The sequence below is a fragment of the Balaenoptera physalus genome (assembly GCF_965194825.1).
Source record: "Balaenoptera physalus genome assembly, chromosome: 3".
In the NCBI taxonomy this organism is placed as follows: domain Eukaryota; kingdom Metazoa; phylum Chordata; class Mammalia; order Artiodactyla; family Balaenopteridae; genus Balaenoptera; species Balaenoptera physalus.
Genome location: NC_138890.1, coordinates 147,615,983 through 147,643,917, shown reverse-complemented (window position 1 = coordinate 147,643,917; position 27,935 = coordinate 147,615,983). Strand labels below are relative to the sequence as shown.

At 34.3% G+C, this 27,935-nt stretch overlaps 2 protein-coding genes across 3 annotated transcripts in view; one reads left to right on the top strand and one right to left on the bottom strand.

Moving 5' to 3' along the window:
* The window catches only part of SKP2 (S-phase kinase associated protein 2), a 60,329-nt gene extending 37,915 nt beyond the window's left edge, over nt 1-22,414 (top strand). The window contains exons 10-11 of the mRNA XM_082453825.1: nt 19,415-19,439; nt 20,062-22,414. Coding sequence (XP_082309951.1) covers nt 19,415-19,439; nt 20,062-20,097 — 61 coding nt within the window. The 3' untranslated portion in view covers nt 20,098-22,414. The remainder of the gene's footprint in view (nt 1-19,414; nt 19,440-20,061) is intronic.
* NADK2 (NAD kinase 2, mitochondrial) overlaps nt 1,005-27,935 on the bottom strand; it is a 45,716-nt gene continuing 18,785 nt past the window's right edge. The window contains exons 5-13 of one of the 2 annotated variants that reach the window (XM_082453792.1): nt 24,363-24,446; nt 22,421-22,557; nt 17,444-17,522; nt 14,402-14,467; nt 12,960-13,055; nt 7,791-7,846; nt 7,607-7,660; nt 5,336-5,459; nt 1,005-3,137 (exon numbers count right to left, since the gene is read on the bottom strand). In XM_082453792.1, coding sequence (XP_082309918.1) covers nt 2,999-3,137; nt 5,336-5,459; nt 7,607-7,660; nt 7,791-7,846; nt 12,960-13,055; nt 14,402-14,467; nt 17,444-17,522; nt 22,421-22,557; nt 24,363-24,446 — 835 coding nt within the window. In that variant the 3' untranslated portion in view covers nt 1,005-2,998. The remainder of the gene's footprint in view (nt 3,138-5,335; nt 5,460-7,606; nt 7,661-7,790; nt 7,847-12,959; nt 13,056-14,401; nt 14,468-17,443; nt 17,523-22,420; nt 22,558-24,362; nt 24,447-27,935) is intronic. The other variant, XM_082453793.1, reaches the window with a different exon arrangement.

The window sequence follows — 27,935 nt, the reverse complement described above, 5'->3', positions numbered from 1 at the left end:
TGCCGCAACTAGAGAAAGCCCGCGCGCAGCAACAAAGACCCAACGCAGCCAAAAGTAAATAAATTTTTTAAAAAATTTAAAAAATTAAAAATAAAATTAAAAAAAAACGGTTTGTAAAAACCTGTTTCTCAAATACTGTCCTACTTACTTCAACTATCCATACATCACCCCCCAACAAACACACACAGACTCCCTAAGAATGTTGTTTCAGCAGAGTAAAACCATTATTTATTATCATAATAGGCAATTTCTTCTCTAGCTATGCCAGTTTCAAGTATTCATTGGGAGAAGGTACAAATCAGAACTCATAATCCCTACTCCCAGTGAACTCACAATCTACTGGTATAAAAAGCTGTGTACTGTTCAGATAGATCTCTTCAACAGTCTTTTCAGGATTCCAAGTTTTGAAAAATTTTTTTCACTGTTGATGTTTGATTTTTTAAAACGGGAGAACAAAATTATTTATAATCCATGCCTTTGCTATCCTATAAAATATTCAAATTAACACTTAAAACATTCTTTTCTATTTTTTCCTTTTAGCTCCTCCTTGGTTAGTCAGTAATTTTCCAAAAATTTTATCATAAAATAAAGCCCATGACACTTAAAAAAAATACTCTTTATACCTTCCTTCATGTAGAAAACTTAGATAAGCCTTCTTATTGACTTACAGTACACTAATCCTTCATGGTTATTTTTAATGTTAACAAGAATAAACTACATTTGAAATAAACAATTCCTCTTTCTAGTTCAGCAGTTCATGTAATATGATTTGATTTACTAGGGCCATGAATATAAATACATACAGAGCATCAAAAATATTAACTCAAAATTATCTGAAGAGTCTACATTTACCAGGAAGCACTGTGTCACATTAGCAGGGAATGAAGTCAAAGCGCACAGAGTAATACATAGCAGTGGGGAAAAAACTCTTGAAACATAACATTTTGGGGAAATCTGGTTTTCAAATAATGACCCATAAGAGCTAAAGAAATGAACTAAAAAAGAAAAGATAACAATGGTTTAATTTTATTCACATGTAGTTGCCATGAAAAGGTTAACTCATTCATAAAAACATTTTTGCTATTCAAACATCCTTTGCCTCTCATCATCTCTTACAAATAAATCCCCACCACAGAGCAGAAATGTTAGAAGTTATATCACAAAGGAAGCACATTAAGTATTTTTAAAACCTTTAAAACATGGCTTATGAACAATTTTACATAGCAGGTTACCTATTAATATGTTACATATTAAACAGATCTCTGGTACCATTTTGGACAATCAGATTTCCTTGATATTACAGATGGAGTTGGCATTTTTGTCAAAAAGGTATTTTAAACCTGTTAGGGAGTTTCTATAGTGTGGAATTTCACTTCTTTCTAAAGTGGCATCTTAAGTATATCATTTTTAAATCAAACAAGAAATTAGATCCATCTCTGGGAAAACACCAATTTTTATTGTATGCATCACGTAAACTCCTTGCTATTAGTGTCTATGCAGGTACTCTTAACTAAGGAAAAAAAACCAGATTCTTGTTCTGGATATACAACAAAACTTAGATTATCTTTGTATAGTAACATTTATATAAAAATTTTGACAAGAACATGATAATTGTTGCCAGAACTAAGAGCACTCAATTTGATTATAATACATCCTAGCTTTCACAGAATTTACTTCTGAGCTCACTAGACTCAAGTTCTATACGATAGAGTCTGTTTACTTTACCAATGTATATCTAGCACCTGACACAGTACATGGCACAGAGTGGCTATTCAATAAATATTTCAGTGATTGAAGAAAAGCTTTTAACAGCAAGTGAAAAAAAAAAATACAACTTTGAATAACTGGAATGAGAATACCAATTGTCTCATGATGCAGCAAGAGGTACTTTCTGTGATAATTCTAGGATTACTTATAAGTAGATCAGGAATTAGGTAAAGAAACAGTCTTAACGGGAAAAAAAGAAAAGCCATAACATTTTATCCTCCAAAGCTAATGTGTAAAACTTGGAATATGAGCTAGGTGAAAACTACCATGATAATAAGTAAGGCAATTCCAAAACTAAAGTGTTTTGCATATTTATTAAATAATCCATTTTCTTTCTGACAATACTCCTACACTAGATGAAAATATTTTTTAAACGGTTTTACCAAACTCCTAATAGAATATGTCTAATTAGTTCATCCTTTTACTCTTTGAATCCATGTTAGATAGTTGTAAATAAGGAAGAACTTTATTAGACACTCAAATCATTAAAAAAAAAATTACCTAAGACCTAAAATAGTTATTGGATAATTAATACATTTGAAACGGTGTCATGATTTTGTCCAGATATATTTCACCCAGCACTGTCAAAATTAACCTGACAGTCAATTAAATGAAAACATCTATAAATAATTTCAAAAATGATTGTTTGAATTTTTTAAATCAATAGTCATAACAATATCATTGTGTTCTGAAATTAGAAAACTCTTAGCATATAAAAAACATTAACCTACTTCAATTAGGTCAATGTCAGGATTTATCAAAATTCTCCATCATCAAATCTTTTAAAAAATCTTGACTTTTAGGTACTATAAAAAAACACTAATCAAATGAGATGTGTTTGGTCTGACCAATTCCACAAAGTTAGGAGGAAAAGGAAGGAAAAAAAGCTTGTACAGTTAAATTCCAAATCCTAAACATTTAATCTTTTATTGGAGCCTACCTCTCTATAAATTTAAAGATATCAGCACTCTTGGAAACCAATTGTAAGCACTACAGAAATTTCACTGGTATGAATTCTAATCAATTTAGTCCATCCATTTTCTTATACAGTGAGTATCTTTTCCATCAGAATCCAACAGAAGAATAATACAAATCTCTTTCTTGATCACCTTTGAGCCCAAGGCCAACCAGTCTCAACAATAACCAAAAAATGTAGCCTTATGACTGGCAGTCTGTTTCCACAGTAAAACTATTTTTTCCAGTAATCAAAATTGTCATCTGAGGAAATCCTTCACTGTTCTAGAAGGACAGTTCGAAGCTCATCTTCTTTACTGATCAACATTGAAGCAATTGCTCCGTCATTAAACTCAAAGGAAGTTCCTCCATCTACAACCATGCAGGCATCCCAACAACGAGAACGAACGCAAACCCTAAGCAGAAAGAAACATCTCATTAAATATTAACACTTTTCTTAATCCTAAATTACAGTTTCTTTAAAACACTTCATTTTCATCTAAATTGGCAGATAGATCATTTGGCCTTGATTTTAAACATCAAGTTGCTCTTTGGTATGAGAGAATTAGTGACTATGTGAATATGTGGGTACATTATCAAAAAAATCTCAAAACTTCAATGTTCAGGAGAGCTCCATTCACCCAAACATTTATCAGTGAACAAGTTCAGATGGAATTCATAGGCTTTTGAATGTTGAGTTATTACAAGTATTTTAAGTAGTGAGCAAGAAGGTAACTATTTTCATGTAGAATTTTTATTTACGTACAACATACAGAAAAGGCACAAATTATTAGGGTACAGCTCAATGAACACACTTGCGTAATCAACACCCAAATTAGGAACTGTTACCCAGCTCCCCAGAAACTCCCTCACTGCTCTTACTCCCATCTCCCAGTCTCTACCCACAGCACCCCCTTCCCAAGCATATCCACTATCCTAATTTCAATCACCATAGTAGTAATAGTTTTGTCTATTCTTGAACTTTATATAAATGGAAGAACACAATAGGTATGCCTGTGTCTGGCTTCTTTTGCTCAATAGCATGTTTGTGAAATCATCCATGTTATTACCTGTAGCAGCCGTGTGTTCATTTTCATTGCTGTCTGAAAACACTTGCATTGTACAAAAATACCCAAATTTAAGTATCTCTTCTACTATTCATGGACATTTGGGTTTTTACCTATTGGGAATAGTGCTACTATGAATATTCTTCAGCATGTCTTTTGGTGCACACATTTCTTGTCAGTGTATACATTTCTGCTGGATATATATCTTGGAGCAGAGTTACTGGGTCACTGCATGCGCTATATTCAGCTTTGGTAGGTAACTGCCAAACAAGTTTCCAAACTATTCCTAATGGTAGTACATAAAAGTTCCACTTGCTTCACCTTATCAATACTGGTATTTTAGCTATTCTGGTGTGTGTGGTATCATATTATGTAGTTTTAATTTGTATTTCTCAGATGAATAATAAGGTCAAGGATATTTTTCCATATACTTATCAGCCATTTGGATATTCTCTTTTGTGAAATGCCTGTCCATGACTTTCAGCCATTTTTCTACTGGGGTGCCTGTCTTTTTCTTATTGACTTGTAGGAATTTTTAAAATATATTCTGGATATGAGTCCATTGCTAGACTATCTCACTCTGTGGCTTGCCTTTTTATTTTCTTAATGGTGTCTTGATTAACAAAAGTTCTTAACTCTAATGTAGTTCAATTTATCAATCTTGTTGCTAAGAAATATTTTCCAACCACCAAAGTCATAAAGCTATTCTCCTACTTATATGAGCAAACATTTAAATGAATCTTTATAGTTTCACCCAAACTGCGTATAGATTCGTTGATTAATCAAAATTAACTCTCAAATGATAAAGTGATTTTTAAGTATGACGAGTTTCCTTTTTTGTGTCTTTCCTGGAAAAATTCAGTTGTGTATTTTCAAAAGACTATATGCACACTATAAGCAGCGATTTGTAATTAAACTGTTCTTTGCTTGCCATGATATAGATGACAGATTTTCAGAATTATAGTAGGTTTTCTTGTTAGTTTGGAAAATTGGGCAACCTTTACAAAATAAGAAATTACAAACATTTCTGTATATCCTCTTCCCCTCAAAAAAGAATCCAAGGCAAATTTAATAAATGTGGGGATGGGGGAGATTCACTTTTAGGGAAAAGCTGAAAGCAATGAATCCTACTCTAAGTTATATTGCTGTACAGGTTAGACTTTGTAATGAATGCATGTCCTGCTTTTATGCCACAGCATATGAAAAAAAAAGTTGCTTTCCAGTCAGTTTCTTTTGAAGTGATTATTTGATCTTACTGTGTCTTACTAGAGTAAACAAACAAACAAGCCCACATCACCCAATTAAATAACTATGCTCTCCTTTCTATTAACTTAAATTTTAGTTTCTCTAAAATGGAACCCTAAGTTTTAGACAAAATATTACTGTAGCCAGGTTAGCATGACACCTCTTTAGTTCTGCAGGTTCTACTTTCCCTGCTAGATTAAGTTTGAAGGAGTGAATTTAATGAAATTGAACACTTTTAAAGCCAACTGTGCTTTATAATTACAAGGGAGGAAAACAGCCACAAGACAACTCTGGAAGCTTACTTTGAGGTGAAACAACGCTGACGACTGCTTGAAAAAATTCTGTTTGCTATTGGTTCTCGAATACTGAAAAGTATTTTTGGTTCTTCTGGACTGTAGAGCAGCGATTCATTATATTCATTTGTTACTATAAAGGAAAAAAAACAAATATTAGCACATTCGATGGAAAGACAGTCACTTCTGAGAAATGCAAAATGAAAATGGATGCCATCCCCAATTTACAAGCACAGTTCTATTCCAAAGGTCTGGTGGGCAGCAAGTTTCTTGGAACTCACAACACGTTCCATTAAAAAGAAACCAACAAAACAACGCTTATAAATGAGGACTGTGTTCCAAGACCCGCCCCAGACGCCTGCATGACCCATAATACAGCGGAAATCGGTGCATTGGGCGGGCGTGGGGGGACCTGTAAAGCTAGTAATCAAACAAAAAAAAGAGAAACTAGTTTGAGGCACTCGAAAATGCACCTTAAGTTGCCATAATCTCTTGCTAATAAGTTCCTTTCCAAAATACCACGCCAAAGAGTTCATAAGTATAAGTTAATAGTTTTGATATAAAATTCAGTCTCAAACAATGGCAGGCAATATGCTTTCTCTAATGAAACTGCTATTACTCAAGATATTTCTAGAAGTCTTTTGGATCTGCTTTCTCTCTAACCAAGAGGCACACAAGAGTTGGCATGCAGAGCACAAACTGGTTAAAAACAACTGTACAAAGAAACTGGGCTTGAAAGAACATTTAGTTGAGCACCACATTAAAAGACATTGCAAGACTATTAGATAATCTACCTTATATACCAAAATTTCATTTGAATTAAATGAAGTGTCTGTAACAGTGACTGCACCATTGGCGTTCACTATTGCTTCTGAAGATAGTCAAATCTTCAAGGGAATAATATTCATTCAGTAAAGCAGTATGTTTATTAAAAGAAAAATCAATCACTGTATTTTATATATACCCTTAAATTAATTTGTATACTGATATAAATTTCAGTTGTTTTATACACATTATGCTTTAAGTTAAATTATATAATGAAGAATCAATTACTATAAATGCCTAACTTTCCTTTCTTTGATGCAGATTTAACACTAATTCTAGCTCAAAGCCATGATTAAAATAATCTTTTAGGTCTCAAATTGAGAAAGGGAGAAAACAGTCCATTTTAGAAAGCTGAAAGTAACCGCAGAGATTTAGTCCTGTTTACAAACTATATTTTAAAGACAAACTATCTCCCCAACAAAGAAAGTCTTACGAGAATCCAAAATATATAAATAAAATGAACTCACACTGTTAATATATTCTATCATGTATCGCTAAATCATTTTAAAAGCGACCAGTAAGAACATGTCTGTTCTGATAACTCTCAAATTCAAATGTTTATGGATGACAGTTGCAGCACAGGTAAATAGATGCAACTATAAACAAGTTTGGATTTTTTGTTGTTTTTTAAAAATAATTTACCTTGAAATCTTAGGATACTCTTCAATTAAACAGAGACAGCACGATTTAGCTTTAGTTTGAGGTCCATACTTTTGAAAATGATCCTAGCAGATGAGTAGACTTTAGTGTGTTAAAATTTCATATGCAAATCAAATGAATGTGGTTTTCAGTTTACGAAATATTAAAAAAAAAAAAAAATTTAACAAATAAATTTGAAAAATTCTTATGCCCCAGCAATCTACGTCCACTCTCTCATTCCACAGTTGAGGAAGCAGAGGAGCAAAGAAAGTCTTGCCCATCGTTTCACAGTGAGTGGTTGGTCTGGGATTGGAACCTAGGTCTTCAAATTCGCTGATCAGTATCCTTTCTCCAACTGTGCTGGTTCTCTTAAAGGAACCCTGAAATAACTGGGCAGGAATATATAGGAGAAGGTTAAAGAGAACATTTTAGTGAACGTGAAGGTAAGCAATCAGAGCTCAGTGAATTCCTTCTCATTTAGAGGATATTAATGGCACACTGAGTTTAGGTGTGCATTTCCTAATTTCCAGATGTGTATTTTTCTACATTTTCCTATCCCCCAGGACATGTTTGCAGTCACACTGTTTTGACACAGAGGTTACATTTCCATGGTTGACAAAAATCATAATATAAAATTCCAGCTTTAAACTTTTTATTGTTTAAAATACATTTTAAGGGGTATATATTAAGAGCATGTTTGAGTCAAAAAAGTACTACGCTTTGCTTAATTAGACAAGTACACTTCACAATAACATCCTCAAAATATGAACAGAACTTAACTGAAAGTGTTAGTGGTTATGATCATTGGTCACTGACCTTTCTCTACAAATTCTCTGTTCAATGGAAGACTTAAATTTCCTTGTCGTTTTGCTATTGAAAAAGGAAAGGGGGAAATATCTTGATTAAATAAAATATTTTATAATGTACAATACAGCTAACATACAATGAAATATATTTAGCATATTATAGTAGTAACATATAAGAGCTATTTGGTACTCACCAATATTTAGAACATCTTCCACAGCCTGAGGTGTAACCCTGTTAATATTGAATGACCTAGAAACAAACACCATATACATCTTTTCTTATTTTAGTTCTAAAAACATACGAAAAATGAAAAAGGAATAATCTACTTAATGTACAGAGAACTCTTAGAAATTATCAGGGAAAAAAAAAAAATGACCAAAAGACAAGAGCCACCTTACACAGTTTTAAAAAGTGGGCAAAGTATATGGGCAAATAGTTCATGGGTCTATATGAAAAAAATGTTCAATCTTACTCATACTTGAGGAAATACAAATTAAAACAAGATTTTTCTCAGATTTTAAAGATTAAAAACTGACAATGTATTGACATGGGTATGGGAAAAGAAGTATTCTCATATACTAATGGAATTATAGAAATTGCAATTGGAGGGCAATTCTGCTCTATTAAGATTTAAAATGAACATATTCTTCAATCTAGTAGTTTATCCTAAAATATATTTGTACATATAATACACAAAGACAAATACAAGGATATTTACTGAAGCATTGTTTATAAGAGCAAAACAACTGGGAAGCACATAATAGCAAAACCATAGGAAGCTGGGTAAATAAATTATATTATAGCCACTCAGTAGAATACTATGTAGATATTAAAAAGGCTAAAATACAACTATATGTCCTGATAATGGAAAGATAACAATATGTTAAGTTAAAAAACCAAAAGCATTATATGGTATGTATGTGTGCATATATACATAAAACTTACCTGTTTTACTTATATTAAAAAAATATATGCATATACAGAGTGGTTATATCTGGAGATTAGTACTAGAGATATGAAATGAAAGAGACTAACTTTTTGTTGTATACTCTTTGTATTATTTCACATATTTTTAAATGTGTATTTCTTCAAATTATAAAACAGTTTCTGAAGATGAGAAATCTTTTACTAGCAAGATGCCTTGCTTAACCACTTAGGAACAAACGTTAACACAAACATGAATAACTTTTTTTTAAATTAATTAATTTATTTATTTATTTTTGGCTGCGTTGGGTCTTCGTTGCTGCGCGTGGGCTTTCTCTAGTTGCGGCCAGCTGGGCTACTCTTCACTGTGGTGCGCAGGCTTCTCATTGGGGTGGCTTGTCTTTGTTGAGAAGCATGGGCTCTACGTGCACAGGCTTCAGTAGTTGTGGCACACAGGCTCAGTAGTTGTGGCTCGTGGGCTCTAGAGCGCAGGCTCAGTAGTTGTGGCGCACAGGCTTAGTTATTCTGCGTCATGTGGGATCTTCCCGGACTAGGGCTCAAACCCGTGTCCCCTGCACTGGAGGCAGATTCTTAACCACTGCGCCACCAGGGAAGTCCCTGAATAACTTTTAAAAGAAGCTCTGTGCTGGGGTCTAAAAAGATGGTTAAGGAAACGTTTAAGAAAAAAAAAACTCTTCCAGATAATTTGGAATTCTCCTGCCTCTAACTCTTCTCAGTAGATAATCCACATGAACAGGAACAACGTTGCATAGTCACACAACTCCAGACCTAATTCAGTGGCTCTTAACATTTTTGAGGAGGAGGAATAAGAGATACTCCGTATACCCTCTAATCCAGTAGCCTCCACATTTTGAGAAATATGAAAACATTTTGGACATTCTCTAAAGAAAAATGCAGATACACAAATTTTTACATTAAAAAATTGGGGTCATTCACAGACCATACCCCTATGCTAAAAAAATCTAAAATCTAGCCCTTGCCTTTCCTATTTTTCACCATTATCTGCCCTCCAATTTCACATTCCAAACACCCCAGGCTCATTCTCGCCTCTGTACCTTTGCTCATACTTACTATGTGGTATAAAGCAAAATACTTTGAGTGTTCTGACTTTCTTATTGTTCAGTATGAGGTTCACAAAACCTATCTCATTCGCATTACTGTCACACACTACAAGACATAAGGCCCTTAGGGCACTACCTGGCTCACAGCAAGAACTCAACACTGAATGAAAATGTCAAATGCAAGGAATATGTATGAGTTATACTCTAATTCCTCTGAATATACCCATTACTGAAAGATACTGTTTCGGAATTATACTTTAAATTAAAAGTCACATAAAAATAAGCTCTTTATTAGGGTGCCACTGAATTAAAATATGTTTAGGGCAAAAGATATTAATGACTTATATCTCCTTATTGTAGATAAGACTTAGTTTAAGAGAAAAGAAGTCTTATAAGACATGCTCTAACATTCCTAGAACTATGACTTATTAGAGATACCACAAATCAACACAAACTAAGTTCTCTGAATTGGGGTTAAATTAAAACTAATTTCCTGTGGTTGTAATCTAAATCTCAGCCAATTCACTCTACCTTTAGGAGTGGTTTACATTCTATATCAAAGACAAACTATGTACCAAAGCAGGTGTTAGCTAGCACACAACAACTTTTTCCTTAGATCTACAACCTTGACCCTTCTAAGAGTTCTGATTTGAAACCGGACATAACTTCTACTAAAGACAATCAAACTGAAAGACAAGGAGTCTCATATCTTCCTCAGCTAGTAAAACTTTCTCTTAAGAACACCTCCTCACCCTTAATTAAGTCTGCGAGGACAGAATGTATGGAGGAGGAGGACTGGCAACAGTCTTAAGAACTCATGGAAACATAAATAATCCCGCTCTGTGGTACTTCTCCTGGTGTGTGCTACAGATCACATTCCACACTGGGAAGAGGACCGAGATGAGAATGCAACAATGCAGAGACACTTGCTATGCAACATAACCATTACATCCTATGTCTTGTGCAAGAATTTTTGGAAATGCAAAGATGGGATAGCTAATCCCTGAACTCTCTTCCCCCCCCCGACCCCAGACACATGATTAGGCTATATTTCCCACCCCCTCTTGCCACATAGCATGTAACTAAGCTCTAGCTAAAGGAACAAGAGTGGCTATCATGGGCAACACTTCTAAGCATGTCTCACAACCTCCCACAGGGGACCGTCCATGCTTTTCCTCCTTCTGTGGCTCATGAGGTCTACAGCTTATAGTTAAGTCCAGAATTTAGATCCTGCCTCCACCATTTATTAGCCACATGGCTTTGGGCAAGTGAGCCAACTTCTGAGACTTTTTAAACACTATTAATGAAAATAAAATCACTTAATTCCAGAGTATTTTTGAGAATTTAAATAAGACAATATACTTACTTGGGACAAAGAAAGTGCTCAAAGATGGTACTGCAGTAAGTTGAAATTATTAACATATAGAACATATAACTTTCCCTCAGTCCCTCTGGCCCCTAGGCTTCTCTTTTCTCCCCCTACTTTCTGAAGAGAAAAAGGATCAAAAGATACATGGGAAATGCAATCGTAACGAAAGAATTATCAGTTATGACAGGGAGGAGAGTAGAACATGTTAGAAGCAAGTAAGCTACATAGGGCTGAGTAGAGAAGAAAAGAGACTGAGTTAACCAAGGTGGCAGGGACAGGATATAGTTAGAGAGACAGAGAGAGTTGGTTCTATACTAGAGCACAGGAGACAAAGCAGACTTTAATAAGCAACACAGAGAAGACTGAAATTCTAGTCTCAGCCATACTTACTTAAATGCAACATCAACACAGGACTCAATTATAAAGTGTGTGGTAGGGGAAATAAAACTCAATTTTAAAGCATCCAAACTTAAAGTCAGTTTGATAAGCACTGTTTTAGCTGTATTTGTGAGCATGTAGTCATTTATTCAAAAAGTATTTAAGTGACTTTGTATTAAGCACTGTGCTATGCACACAAAAAATTAAGCAGGAAAAAAAAACACTAGTCACTACCCCATGTGCCTCAAGTTGCTCAAACTAACTGGGTATGAGCTTATCAGAAACTAATAATGTGCTAAGTGCTATAACAGTGCGATGAGGAAAAAGTGCTGGGTAAGGGCAAAAAAGGGGATCAATTAATTAGGCTTATGAAAGGAACTAGGTCTTAAGTAAAGGTTTCCTACAGAAGATGACATTTGAAGATTGGAATTTTCAGCCAGTGGATGGAAAGGGGAGAGTGTTCAGGCATTCAATGCAGGAAGAAGCTGCATTGAGCAAAAACAAAAAGCCCAGAGAGAACATGGCTTGTGCTAAGAATTGCAAGTAGCTTGCAGTGTCTCCAGTGTGATGGGTTAGGGTCAGGCAGGAGTAGGCTGGCAAGGAGGTCATACTTAAAGGGCCTTATATGACAGTCTGAGCAATGTGAACATAGGAGTCAATGAAAGTTTTAAAGCACAGAAGGAAATAGTGAGAGATACCTACATTTTAGAAATATTACTCTGTGGTAGTAGTATGAATGACAGCCTGAAGAATAAAGTGTGAGACACAAAGAATATTCACTGAAAAGATGGGGCCCTATACCAAAGAAATAGTAATAGAAACTAAAAAAGGGGGCTAGAGCTTCTGAATTATATCTGACAGGATTTAGAGACTGGTAAATGCATAGGGGAGAAAAGGGAGACTCAAAGATAAGAGCAAGGTTTTAAGGAATAATGTGTTTTCCTGAGAATATGAAGTCGAGGTTAAGGGTGATACTATTAAGCAAGACAGGGAACACGGGGAGAACAACTGAAGACAATAAATTCAGTTTTAAATGTGTTGAATTTGAAATGTTATTAACATCCTATGTAGTAGGTAAGTTTACAATATGAGTTTATACTCAAGAGAAGACAGCTACAGATAAAGGTCTGGGAAGCATGTGCATGTGTGTACTAAGAAGTAGAAGAGACTTCCCAGAGAGAGGTCACAGGGTAAACAAGTTGCAGGATGTCCCAGGTTATCTCCAGTTAGGTCTTGAATGCACAAACCTCCAGCGTATTTTTTGGTACTGTACTTTGTTTTCATTTCTTTACTATTACTTAAAATATTCATTTTTAAAAATATATAGTCCCTAAAAACATTTCTCATTTTCTTTTTTCTCTTTACAAACCTAGTATGGGAAGCTAAAAAATGACCAGATCCAGGCTGCACTATAATCTAAGAAGTCAAAGCTGGACTCCTGGACCCAATCAATGAGTGTAGCATAAACTGAGCCAACCGATATAATAACACCAGGCTAGCTACCTCTTGCATATTAGAGGCCTTAGATACACCGATATGAGATAGCAACTAAATTACATTACTTAAAGTATTTCACAAAAGTTGATAAGCAACATCCCAAGTTACTCACCAGGCCTTTGATCCTGTTCCAGTACACAAATTGAGCCCTGAACTCTTCTGTTTTTCCCATGGACCATCATCAACTGAAATCTCGTAGTAGGAAGCCCTGTGAATTGAGAATATAAAAGTGGATTGGCTGAGCTTATGTCTCATGGTAAATAAGATAAACATAGTCTTTCAGCGCTGATGAAATCTAAGTAGGCCAGCTTGACTCAGACATACCTGACTTAGTCGGCACACACATCATGATGCTAATTTCAATACTAATTAAGTGAAAAAAATTTTAAAATATCTGCATGTCTGCATCCCTCTCTGATCTATATGCGCCTCCTTTCTATCAATACTTTAACATTTCAAACAGGAGCTTCTTGTAAATTTTTACCTAGCATTGCTGCTACTGCTTTTATGGAAACATACAGAACCTTATTTCAGAATTCAAAAAGAAAATACCATTCCTAGGGGAGTTTCATTCTTGGTAGCTAGTCCTTGATACATCTAAGTCTGCATCTAATCCTTCAAGTTACCAATAGTTTCTGCTAAACTCTTGTTTCTTAAGTTACATACTAATGTGCCTTTTGAATTGATAGTAAGCTAGCAGAGATAATGAAGTTCTAAAGAAAAATCTCAACCAGTCCTGGATCACTGGACGAAACGAGGGAACAAGAACTGTAATTTTTTAAAAGATTTATATTTCTTATTTAATAAATATGGAATTAACTGAGTCTTCTCACACCAGCAATAATGACACTATTCTTTAACTGCATGAATGTATAAATGATTTGCAACTATTCAAAGAGCTTTTGAAACATGTAAAAGCCTATTTTGTGAACTATATCTTAAAATAATGATGTCACTGGTCAACAATGGGTTACTTTTCTCCAGCAAATAAAAAAGTTAAAATAAACCCTTAACAAAATACAACTTTTCAAAATAATGACAATTATTAGACATGCCTGCAAATACTAACATTCAATGGATAATTTATCTCTTATTCTAACCCTTTTATTTTCTCCTGCCAAGCTCTTGGTTTGTGAACGTTTTACATGATATAACTCCATGTCATTTTTTCTCTAAAGTCAGCATTCTCTACAAAAATAAAAGATAGCAAGCCTAATATTCACATTTAATCTATTTCATAGCTTTGTTATATCTTCCTAGAAAATTAGGAATTTTAGGTACATTAGGAGCCTATTATACACAGACAAGCCATCTGAATCCATAGGAATGGCTGCTATTATGCCAGAATCACATAGAACCAGAGATTATAGGTAAGTGGGGATAGAAGAGAAGCAGAGGTGAAGAGAAAGGAAAGTATAGTCAGGTGAGAGACGTTGAGCCCAAAACAATGAACAAATTTAGTGTCATTCCCACATGCAGGTTTATCAAGATTAGTCAACTCATAGAATTTTGGCTTCAGGGAGATTATTTTTTTAAGGCAGCAATAAAACTCACAGTCCCTTTAGAGTGGGTATACTTCTTCTTAAATTGTCCACTGCTACAGCCCAAGAATAAGACATTCTAGGTTAGAACAAATAGGAGAAAAGAAAAAAAATTGGGCTTTTAAAATGTTCTTAAGTCTAAGAACATTATAAATGAGGCAGGAATAATATTGCTGCACTTCATATTTTCCAAGCAAAGCACTTCAGTTTTCAGGAAGACCACAGTTCTACTGTATACACTGAAGAAGAGCACAGGCTTACCCTGACTCTGTTATTTATTAATTGTGTGATTTGGGGCAATTTACTTCACTTCTCTGAGCCACAGACTTCCCTATAAAATGGAGATAATGACAACATTTGGCAGGACTCAATATTTATTCATTCCATAAACATTATTAAGTGCCTAATATGTTTTAATAACCACTGTGTTGTGTTGGTACTGGGGATTTAATGGCAAACATAATAGACACGATCTTCTTGACCTTCATATTCTAGTAAGTAGGTCAGAAATTTTAAAGTAAATAATAATTACCAACTATTTAGAGTGCTGTTTTCTGCTTTAAGCAGTAAGCAAGATACTATATAAGAAATAATACAAGATGACCTTGAGATAGCACTGCCAGTGGGAAGGCGTGTACAGGCAGGGGCAGTTCAAAAAATTGGCAATACTTCACAAGTTTTCATGACAACTCAATACAGGATCTGGAATCAGAAATTCTGGGTTTACATGATGGTTCTGATGCTAATTAACTAAATATATGACCTTGGGCAAGTTATTTGAATTCTCCAAATCTCAATTTTTCACTGATAAATACAACTACTTTTCTCACAGAGTTGCTCTGAGCATACATGTGACAACTTATACAGCATGCACAGTGCCTGACACATAGCAGGCATCCAATAAGTGTTCATTTCCTTTCTGCCTAAGGGTCTATGTCATAGAATCTTTAAAAATAAGTTCTAACATTTCCAGTAGTTAAATCTTTTTCAGTAGCATCAGAAGCCAACCCATTGCTGCCCTTATCTTAGTAAAGATATCAGGTGAGGCATCTAAGATCACAAAAAGAACAAGCATCAGACATCGGGGTAAACCAACCAAACCACAACCACCACAAAAAAATAAAAGCATTCAATCTAAAACCTCCTAATGGGACTTCACTGAATTTCCAAAAAATCTGTCAATTGACCCCAATTTTCCTCCTTTTATAAGTTATTTTTTAGTAAGTACAAATCATAAAGCAACACTAGTAGAAGCTCTCAGAAGTTATGACCTTTAAAATAATACAAACAGAATAATGTAAGCCATTAAATGGCTTCCCTAGAATTAAGCATAAACTCACAAAACATCTTTACCTTTGTCATCTATTTATTTTAATGCAGACCTCCTTCAATCTCATTCTGAAGCTGTTGTTCTCTTCTGCCTCTTTAGCAATAATGACTAGATTATATCACTAATTAGAGTTACATTCTCTTCCTTCTCTCTTATGACACAAATGTATCCATTACTCATTTCCATACTGTTTCAAACTTGGTATGCTATACACAAAGTTTTTCCGTTGCTGCGTAAGTCTTACTATATTAAATACATCTTTACATTTTACCATATTTTAAAGTTCTTTAAGTAATATATTTTTATTTGATTTCTTTGAAGAATACATTTTACTTTTAATAATTTTTAAATTATGTATTTTACTACCTTTATGTGAGATACCACTATCTTTACCTTATTCATCTTTATATCCCTAGTGGGTGCACAATGTATTTTATTGCATAAATTTAAAATTATATTAATCAAAATAATTACAACTCAAAAAGATCATTCAAATCATTCTGTTGAATCAAGGCTTTGTTCTCTTCAGTACTACCTACCTCAGTTAAGTTACTGGCTAAAATGTGGCTTTTTTAAGACAAATTTTTCTCATCATAATTAAACTTCCTATAAAAGGATATGACTTATAATAAAGAGAATTTCAGAATATATGAAACTCTCGGTAAACTAGGGAATCAATTACGTGACCTTCAAAGGGTCACATGGTTCTGGAAGCAGGAAAGTAGGATATAGATTCATCTCTATCTTCCACCCCTAATTCACTTACATCAACAAAAATGAGAAGGAAAGTTCTAACATACTACCAAGAGTTAAATTAACTTTATAGTATGGCAGTCACTTTATAACTGGTAACTGGTGTCACACAAAAAAATTTTTGCAAAAAAATTCTACTGACAATTTAAGCCTAAATTATATTCAACACTCACAAGATAGATTTTATCAGTAATAAAATACTGTATTTTTATATTCCTAGTAAAGAACTTCACTAACCTTAATTTTTGGTAATAATGGTTACAAATTTTAAGCTGTCAATACACTTGCTTTATGATGTTACACTAAGAAGGATCAATATTACCTATGTAGTATACTTGCCAAAAATGCTTATTCTGAATCTTATCATGCAGAGAAGAAAAAAAAATCATACAAATCTAAAAAAAGGAATATTCTGCAAACCAATTGGCTTAGACCATTCAAAAATGTTAAAATCATAGATGACAAAACAGGGGTGGGGCTAAGAACTGTTCTTAATTAAATCTAAAGGGCCATGATAGCCAAATGTGTTCTCCTTAACTGCATCCTGGACCAAAACAAGCAAACAAATAAATCAGCATTAAAAAACATTAAGACAGTCAGTAGGGCAATTTTAATATGGACTGTCTATAAGATCAATGTTCTATATCAATTGCAAATGTATGCCTATATACCATTCTCTTAAACATTTATAAAGCACCTATATGATAGATTAAAGGCTCTGAGAAATACTGCAGTAAAGAAATCTGAATAACTTTGTTTAACCTAGGGTTTCACAAATTTTTTGGTAATAACACCTTCCTTCCTCTTAACATGTATTAACATGTACAAAGGTTTGGAAATATTTCATTAAATACTTCATTTCTCTTACTTATACAGTATTAATCATTCACAAATCTTAGGTTGTAGAAATAAATAGCTTAAAAATTACTAAAATATTAAATTTCAAACTCAAGATCACAGGTTTAAAAGTACCTGGAGGATAGACTCTCTCCAATGAAGACTTCATTTAGTGCTCTCACTGGCAAAAGCTGGGGTCCAGAAGCCTCAAACCCTGAAGGTAACGGGAAAAAAATCCAAGACAGCTCCTTAAACTTTAGAAGTTTTATCATATAAATTTTATAAAACATTAATATATTCATATTTGTCTTAATAGTGTCTATACCTTAACATTATTAACATATAAATTCAATCATATTTAAAGTATTCATAATACAGACCCACAAAATCATCTAAACATTATGAAGCAATGAAGCCCCTGTCTCTCCAAAATAAACCTTAGGTCTTCTTGAAACAATTTTTCAAGAGTGATAAAATATATTTATCCATAGCATAAGATTCATGTGGTCACACTTGACTTAGTTTTACTCTGGAAGCTTCAGAAGTAGAAATGATCAAGTACTTCCAAAGGAGAGCCATTCTGGATTTAAGCAGCAAATTACATGAATGGCTCATATAGGAAACCAAATCAGTTATGTTAAAAATCAGATTATTTTTTCAAATAGAAAACCTCAAGAGTGATTTTTAGCAATGGCAGCACTGGAGGAACAGAGCCACATCTCCTTTTATGACTCCTAAAAAAATGTCATCTATTTTTTACTCTATAAGGTTGTATGCACAGCTTAAGTAATCTTCCTTGATGATTACTTAAACATCACTCCATCACGCAAAATCCTCCAAAGAATTCCCACTGCTTTCTGGATCAAACTTGTGATTGTCACCTTCAAATGGTCTCTCTTACTTTTTATCTTTTACCAGTCTCCAAATGGAAATGCCAGGCCCTTCCTCTCAATGTCACCAATAGCAGATTCACTGCACCCAAGTATCTCCTGCTGGGCAAGCACTATGGAACAAGTTCCCTTTTCTGTCTCCTCCACATTTTTTTCCTTAGTCAAAGCTTAGAAGTCCACCTCAGCTGTGGCAGCAGCTAGCCTCTAAGATGGTCCCCAGTGATTCCTGCCTCCTGGTATTCACATTCTTGTACAACTCTCCCTCTCACATCACACCAGGATTAGTCTGTGTGACCAATATATGGCAGAAGTGACGGTATGTCACTTCTGTGCTTTGGTTAAAAAAGACACCCTGGCTTCTACCTTGGTCACTCTCTCTCAGATCACTTGCTCTGGGGGAAGATATTTCATAAGCAGTCCAATGGAGAAGCCAACACAGTGAGGAACTGAAGCTAACAGCCATGTGACGAGTTGTGACGCATATCTTCCAGTACAGTCTTGTCTTCAGATACTGCTGTCCCGGCCAACAGCTTGACTGTCACCTCCTGAGAGACCCTAAACTCAAACTAACAAGCTAAGCCACTCTTGGATTCTTGACCTTCACAATCTCTGTGAAATCATAAATATTTTGTTTTAAGATGCTCAATTCTGGGGTAATTTGTTATGTTTTAAGATTCTATGTTTCGGGGTAATGTGTATAGATATCTAATACACATTAGACACTTAATACACTAATAAAACTTTCCACCACTGTCACCAACACAACCACCAATCTATTATTCTCCTCTGACTTGTAGCCTATTTGTTTATATTTATTGAATGTTAATCACATGTACCTCATATCTTTTGGATTATAACTGCCTAAAGTGGCCCAACTATTCTTTCAATTATAAGCTGTTGTTACAATACCAAGGAACCTTTGAAAACTTATTTGACTAAATTATGTAATGGGTTAACATTATCAGCTAAATCTCATTAATATAGTAGAAAGAACGTGACACAAAAAGGTATATAGAAAATTTGCTGTGTTTAATCAAATTTGATTGTACTTCAGACTGCAAAACCTAACTTTTGAAACTCTTAATTTGGTACTAGATATATTCACATTTTCACATCTGACAAGTTTTACCAATGTAAAAAGTTAAAATTTATTGTTTAAATTATTTTTCTTTGCATAGGGTAAATCACTAATGGAATGTTTTACATCTCCCCACAGATTTTCTGCAAATGCTCAACTAACAGCAAGTACTCACTAAATATTACTAATAAATCTGAAATCTCACCATCAAACTGTAACCATATATTTTTATTTTATACGGTCTTGACTTTTTAATCTCTATACCCATTTTTCCTCATCCTAATTTTCCTTTCTGTATTGCACTTTTATTATGTGTGCTTGCTGAATTTCACTTGAAATCTTTTATCAAAGAAGGAAGAGAAAACATAAAATTGCTTCGAGTCTCATTAATCATCTTAATTCTGCTTATATTTTCTTTCATGCTAATTGACTACCAAACAATATCTAATCATGAACTGTTCATTTACAACTTGCTTCAACAGGACATGATAAGATGGACTCAATACCAATTAACAATTTTCTACCCAAGAGAATGCATTACAAAATTAATTATTAATTTGTATTTTTAAGTATAGAATTGTTATACTAGTGACAGAGGCTGCAACCCTGTGCAATTCCCTCACACTGTCAGACTGTTAGACTATGTTTCCAGGTCTACTCGCATTGGGTATACCCATGGGACTAGTAATAGCCAATGGAATATGAGCAAAAGTAGTGAAAAGGCCTGGCTCCTAAAACTTCCCTAAGCATCCTCCATGCTCTCACTGTCTTCTTCTCCCCACAAGCTACAGAGGACCCAACAGAAGACTCAGAGGCCTTAGAAGATGGTAGGAGCCATTGTTCAGAGGTTGCCTGAACACCGCTTGGACAGTGAGCTGAGCTCTAAATAGACCTTCAGTATGTTAAGCCACTGAGATTATGGGATTGTTTATCAAATCAATTCACTTATCCAAATTAATACAACCAGGCTTGCAAATAAGAAAGTTATTAGTTTATGTGATTAAAAGTTTTTAAAAAAGTAACTAATAAATCAACCCTACCTTCCCTTGAAGGTATAAAGGTAATAAAAATGAATTCTTCTTCATTAACTTGTATACAAATATAACCTAGTTAAGGATAGATAACACTAGATAGAAAATTTTATTTGCTTAAAAGTTATATCATCCCTTTTGCAAGCTGTTTAAAAAAAAAAAACTAGGATTGTTTTTCTCTGTAATCTTTTGTTCTAAATTAGAAAGCGATCAGGGATCAAACATGGTGGTATATTTACAATCTCAAACCTACTCCTATATTCAAAAGTCCCAAATGGCAGCTTCCTAGGAAATGTTCCCTGCCAACTTGAAGAGAATTTAAATAGCAAATATGAGATATACCTTGAAATCCTTCTAAATTTTTCTCAGAAAATAAAGCTCTTTTATAAAAAAAAAAAACCCCAAAAAACCCTCTAACAAGCCCACTAAAATAGTGCCTAGACATTGTAAATGTTATATAATTGCTAATAACAATATTAATAATTAATATAAGTAAAGTAATTTCCAGGGTTATTATTGAGAAATCTGAAACTACTCTGATTCCAGATTCTTTATATATCAAATAACCTGTTCCAACAACAATCACCACCAACACCACCATCACTTCCTTTTTGGAAGCTTGCAAGAGGTTTGCTTTATCCCTAGTATTCTGACATACCTTGGTGTGGGACCTCTTACCACTGACTATATTAAGTACTCTGTGGGTCCTTACATTAAAAAACTGGTGCCTAAGTTTTGAGAAATTTTCTTATATGTATTTTATTTTGAACATTTACTGTTCTTTTTCTAGAACTAACACTAATGAGATAGGAACATCCTGAATATTACTACGTTTATATGTAATTTTGTTTCATATATGATATATTAATTTAGCTTATAAACTAAAAACAGTGAATCTGAGATAGGAATCTGAGCAGTGAATCTTTAAATACCAATCTACATCTTTCCTATAATGCTGTTGGTGAAAAAAACCAAATCCTGAACATCTTTTGGAGACAGCAATAACTTCTTTTGGTGAGGTATAAAGTAAAATTTCTAGCTAAGATTTTAATATCTTAAAAAAAATTTTTTTAATCTTAATATTTACTGCAATCTTTCAAAAATGATAATAAGAAATCATATGCTTATGAATTACTTGAAAGATGTCTAGATTTTTAAAATAATTATTTAAAAACTTTCAAAAAATCAAATGATTTTTTTTTTCCTGGGGAAGAAGAAGCATCTTTTAAACATGGCATTAACTCAGTTTAGGAACATGTTAACCTATAAAGCTATAAATCACCATGAAAAACTCTGAAAAAAAAATAAACATAAGTAAACATCAAGATACCATGAAAAGACAGAAACAAAGACAGAAAGCAGATATGTAAAGATAGCTTTTGCTGATAAGTTTAGCCAAGAAAGGAAATGCAGGAGGAAAAAATATCCTTTTATACAGTCCACAGACATTTAGGATACCTCTTGGGATCTTCTTGCATCATAAAAGTCTTACAGTTACTGGAAAAAGTGGGAAAATATTGCTAAATTATAATCCACAAATTAGCTCAAAACTGAGCATTCATCTTAACACAACAAAAAACCTGCATATCACATTATGCTAATATTCTCTTAGCATCTTACACAAGTATTTGAAATGCAAATCTTAAAGCTGGGATGCGAAAATTTCCTAACAAAAAGATTCTAATCAATAACTAGAACCATGGGAAATATAATTAAATGTAAATATATAAATGTATAATTATTATGAAATCTTCCACAGATTAGTTCATTTTCTTTCTACCACTTTTTTTCTTTCTGACATTTCAAAGATTAAGGCCAAGAATCTTTCCCTAAGTATTAACTATCCTCTTGGACATTTTACAGTCCTTCCCTAATCAGTGAGTTTTCAAACCCACCCTAGAAAAAATTTCACATGGAAATATGCTATATTTATTATTTCAGAATCTAATCATAATAAATTTTACAACTCAAGTAGTGCACTGCACTTCCTTAAGTGTTGTCAGTGGCACCGAAATCCCCAAATAATTATAAATTATTACTTCTAGAAATTAGAGATCAAAGGAACTATAAATTACATATTGCCCCAAACACACTTAATTCCCAATCTACCTACTTTCGTCATGAACTCTCTCAATGTTGAAGGCTCTACTATGCTGATTCAAACTTAGCTGCTGTTCGTGAAGGTCCACAGGAACAGGGTTGATGCCAGTCCCTTCAAGGTATAACCTGATTCGCTGCCTCCACAACCATCTTAGAAGAGTGAAGGAAAAGCAAATTATATTAAAATAGAATAAATTAAACAAAGGATTAGACATTATAATTTCTCCAAATTAAAAAATTCATATTGAAAAACTAGTTATTCCATGAACTTATTATACCAGAAACACCTAAAACCCACAGGTTCCTGATCAAAGACAGATTTAGATGTTTATTTCTCTTTTCTACTGTAATGGAAATATCTAATGTATTTGTATAAAACCTCCCAAATAACTTGAATTAAAGTCAAACTCTTTATCAAGTATTCATTAAATCCTATATACTTAGCTAATAGTTGTGTTTTGCTCATAAAAAAGTGTAACACATATATAAAAAAGAAAGCATTCTGAAATTAAAACACTATTATGTTAAGGTGGTCAGATTAGATAAAAAAAATCCCTTCCCTGAAATTCTGTAATAATGTTTTTCTGTTTTTTACAATAAGAGATCAATAACAAATATTATAACACTTAAGATTACACCTAAAACTTAAATGACTTTTTGGTAAAAGTAAAGAAAACAAGAATCAGGTTTAATTTCAAAATCAAAAACTAACATATGAAAAAGCCGATGGGACAGATTCTACTAGGTAAGTATACAAAAATATACTCCTACTTGGAGTATATTAGTCATTTGTGAAGGTGCTAAACTTCTGAAATGACTAGAAACTGGAATCGTTACTAAAAAAAATGATTCCAGGGACTTCCCTGGTGGTGCAGTGGTTAAGAATCCGCCTGCCAATGCAGGGGACACGGGTTCGAGCCCTGGTCCAGGAATATTCCTCATGCCATGGAGCAACTAAGCCTGTGCGCTGCAACTACTGAGCCTGTGCTCTAGAGACCGCGTGTCACAACTACTGAGCCTGCATGCTGCAACTACTGAAGCCCGCACGCCTAGAGGCCGTGCTCCGCAACAAGAGAAGCCACCGCAGTGAGAAGCCCACGCACCGCGACGAAGAGTAGCCCCCGCTCGCTGCAACTAGAGAAAGCCCACGCACAGCAATGAAGACCCAACACAGCCAAAGGTAAATAAAATAAATAAAGTAAAAAAAAATGATTCCAGAAGTCAAGAAGATTTAATACAATTTCACAAATACCTAGAGAAAAAAAGTTTTCTCAAACTATAACATCTAGGCTAAGTCAGGGAAAGAAAAGTAGTCCAACTTGGCTCCCTCTAATTAATTGGCCAACCTCAACTCAGCTCCTCCTTCCACCCTTCTCTTTTCAGGGCAGTCTGACCACTGAACAAATTAAGTGAAAGAAATATGAAAAAACATCTCCACTGCTTAAGAAATACTTAACATGTAAGACAGAGATACCAGGAATCTCAGCATGGTTAGAGTAAATCTAACCCTCAGTCATTTTGGACGGGAGAAGATGAGGATAAAAAAAATAAAATTTCAGAGAATTTGAACATTTAATTTTTCACCAACAGTTTTAATCATCTTTCTACCAAACTGCTAAAAACATGTAACGAGGTTAAAGTAGAGAAATGGCCTCTATCTCACTGAAGGAGAAAAACCTCTAATTGCAATTACATTACAGGCCAAGTGGCACTTGGCAGGGTTTCTCCATACAGTTCCAGTCGGGCTGGAAAAAGGGAAGTTAGATGTGGTTGTGACTCAGCTAATGTATTATTTTTTATGGCTACTGTTACAACTATGGACTAATCCAAATATTATCTAATTTGTTCTGTTTAATAGCATTTTTAATGGCACACAATAATAATATAATTATATAATAATAATAATAATATTATCTTAATAAGATAATGATAGAGCAATAGTAAGAAATTCCTACCTGAACTCACCACGGTAGAACTTCTGTAAGGCTTCTGGGAAGGAATGCGTGTATCGAACAGGAAGACATAAATGACCCTCAGACCTTTATTTTAAAAGGAATTTGCGTGGTGTAAAGGGAAGAAGAAAAAAAAGTACTTAATTCAAAAGGTATCACTAAACTACAAAAATCAGATATGAAATTTTTTGAATTTCTACTTATATAATTCATTTTGCCACAAATTGTCTATACTTTCAACAAGAACAAAAAAAAAAAAGACCAAATAGAAATAGTACTTTAAATCCAGGTTTAATGCCATAATACAACTTAAGCTTCCACATTACAGTAAAACTAAAAATAACAGCGAATTTGCCACTGATTGATTTCCCTTTAAAATTATCTAATGTTATAGTGGTATTTGCATCTTACCTTTAAATTATTTAACTATAACTTTGGGCAAGTCACTTTAGCATCAGCTTCCTCATCTCTAAAAGGGCCATAAAACCACTAATCTAAAAGGTTATTCTGAGGAATCAAACTATTTATGTGAAAGTTTTTTGAACCATAAATCCCTTTTAAATGTATTTAAGATGTTCTCTTAACCAAAAGAGAACTCACAGCTTAATCTAATGTAACCCTTCATTTATTCAAAAAATATATAAGGATGAGCTCCTTCAAGGAGTTAACAGCTTTACGTGGAAGACAAATTTTTTTTTAAATTGCAAATTACAAAGTGTTAAGATTGCCTATAGGTTGATACAGGAAGATGAGAGGATATGGCACCTAATGTGAGGAAAGGTGTCCAGAAAGTTCAATCATCATCATTTATATGATGCTTCAAGCTTGAAGGAAATGTTGAGAGTAGGCCTGGCAAAACAAACCCTTAATAATAACTGTAAATTAACATAAACGTGAAGAGCAGAGAAAAAGGCTTTTACAAAGTTGTGACTAATCAATTTATCTAAGAGGGTCAACATTGTGGTTAAGGAACTTAGGCAGGGGACTAAATTTTTTAAATTTTTATATTTACTGCAATACTTCTCTACAGTGCTAAGATTATAAAAGATAATCAACATTTGATAGAATACCTATGGAGGTCAACTGCAGGTCTAAAACACTCTAGAGAGAAGAATCTAGACCTGACCTGGAGGATTCACTTTCACTGTGGCTTACTCACTGGTGCTAGCTGTTGGCAAGAGGCCTCAAGTCTCTCCATGTGAGCCTCCCCACAGGGCGGCTCTGGTATCCTCACATCACGGTGGCCGACTTACTCCAGAATGAGCAATCCAAGAGACCAATACAGAAGTTGCAATACCATTTATGACCTAGCCTTGGAATTCACACACTGTTATTCCATATTCTATTGGTCCCACAGGCCGGCCCTGATTGAATACAGAAGTGGGAAGGGAACCACATAAAGGTGTAAATACTAAGAGGCTATCTTGGAGGTTGGCTATCACACGCCCTCCATCCCATTTTGATCATTAAGCATTTAGATGTCATACTTATTTACAGGGGTCAGTAGAGTGAGTACAGAATACAAAAGAGAAAACCGAAATTGTATATTTAATTTAGATGAGTCCACAAGTGAGCCATCTTAGAAGTAGATCCTCCACCCCAAGTCAAACCTTCGGATGCCTGCAGCCCCAGCTGACATCTGACTATAACCTCATGAGAGATCCCAAGTTAAAACCACCCGGCCAAGCTCTTCCTGGATTCCTGACACACAGAAACCATGAGAGATAATAAATGATTATTATTGTTTTAAGCCTCTAAGTTTTGAGATGATTTGTTATGCTGCTTTTGACAACTACTACAGAAAAGAAGAAACTTAAGTTGAACATTAACTTCTGGGCTTATTTAAGGATTGTGAGACACCTCAGTGCTTAAGAAAAAGAATTTAGGCAACCTGAATTATGGAACAAGCCAGGTGCTTATTTCATTTCTGCCTGGAGGCAAGAAGAAAAACCAGAGGATTTCTAGAACACATCATTTTAGGCAGAAATTAGAGAAGCAACACCTGTTGCTTACCAGTTTCAAAATCCCCACAGGCTAATGAGTATTAAGCCAGCTTTTAAGGGAAAATATATTTCAACAAACTGTATAAAATATGATCACTAAAGAATCTCTTACTTTAATGATGTAAAAATATGTCATTGCAAAGTTCTAAAATACACGTGCACGAATACTAAAGGCAATTAAAATGCTAGCAATAGAGAAATTAAGTCCTATACTCAAGGAATTTATCATCTCATGGAAGAGACAAACAATCAAGCAGAAAATAATATGAAGAGATAAGTGCTCTCTGTACAAGGAATCATAGTCAGAGCCCAGGAGAGGTACCAGTCTTGAATGAAAAAGAACTACACAATTGAGTAAGTGTCGTAAGGGCACTCTAGGCAAAAGCACAAACAAAGGCATGAAAAGCACATGGACATCTGGAGAACTCTTTCACTTACTTTCAAACTCTTTCTTGATATCAACAAAGCTCCTCACCAGAGCAAAAACTCCCATATGTGAGCCTTCAATCATGACATTAGGATGCTCATACATTACACTGCACTTAAGAACAACCTTCACAGGTTAGGGGAGAGGGGACTGAATGAAGGTGGTCAAAAGGTATAAACTTCCATCTATAAGATAAGTAAGTACTGGGGATGTAATGTACCACATGATGGCTATAGTTAACACTGGTGTACGGTACATTTGAAAGTTATTAAAAGAGTAGATCCTAAGAGTTCTCATCATAAGGAAAAAAAACTTTCCCCTCCTTTTTTTTTTTTTTTTTTTCAGCTATATGAGTTGACAGATGTTAACTAAACTTACTGTGGTAATCATTTCACAACACATGTAAGTCAAGTCATTATGCTGTACACCTTAAACTTATACAGTGCTGTATGTCAATTATATCTCAATAAAACTGTGAAAAAAATACAATTAAAAAAACCCCAAAGAACAGACTTTAGGAAGGATCCTAGAATGTTCCTAGAGAGGCATCAGTCTTTTTTTTAAGCTGAAGAATGTATAGTGCCTACAGGTAAATGAAGATAGATGAAACTAGAAAAGCAGATAGGCAACAGATGGTGAAAGATCATATATACTATGCTACGGAATTTGCAATATAACCTGAAGGTCATAAGGAAACCCTGAAAGACTTTAATTAAGGAGTGGATACAATCAAATTTGTACTTTGGAAAGACTATTAAGGCAAAGTATAAAGAATGGGTTGGAAAGAGCAAGACTGGAAGTTACTACAGTAATTTAAACCCCAAACTATAAAGCTATGTTTAAATACAGTGAGGAGGGCAAGAGATGGACTCAAAGGTAAGATCCCTAAAACTTAGAACTAAATCCCTACACCAATACGACGAAGGGAGTGAGGGAAGGCGGTGAGGGATGGGTCATCACAGCTTTAGCACCCATTATGATTCCATTTATCAAGTATGGGTGGGGGGAAGGAGATAAGTTCATCTGTAGACATGTTACATTTTTAATGCCACCGGATACATGCAAGTGGAGGCCAGTATGGCTAGAATAGCATGAAGAAAGGGAAAATGATAGGACATAAGGACACAGAATAGTCAGGGGCCAGAT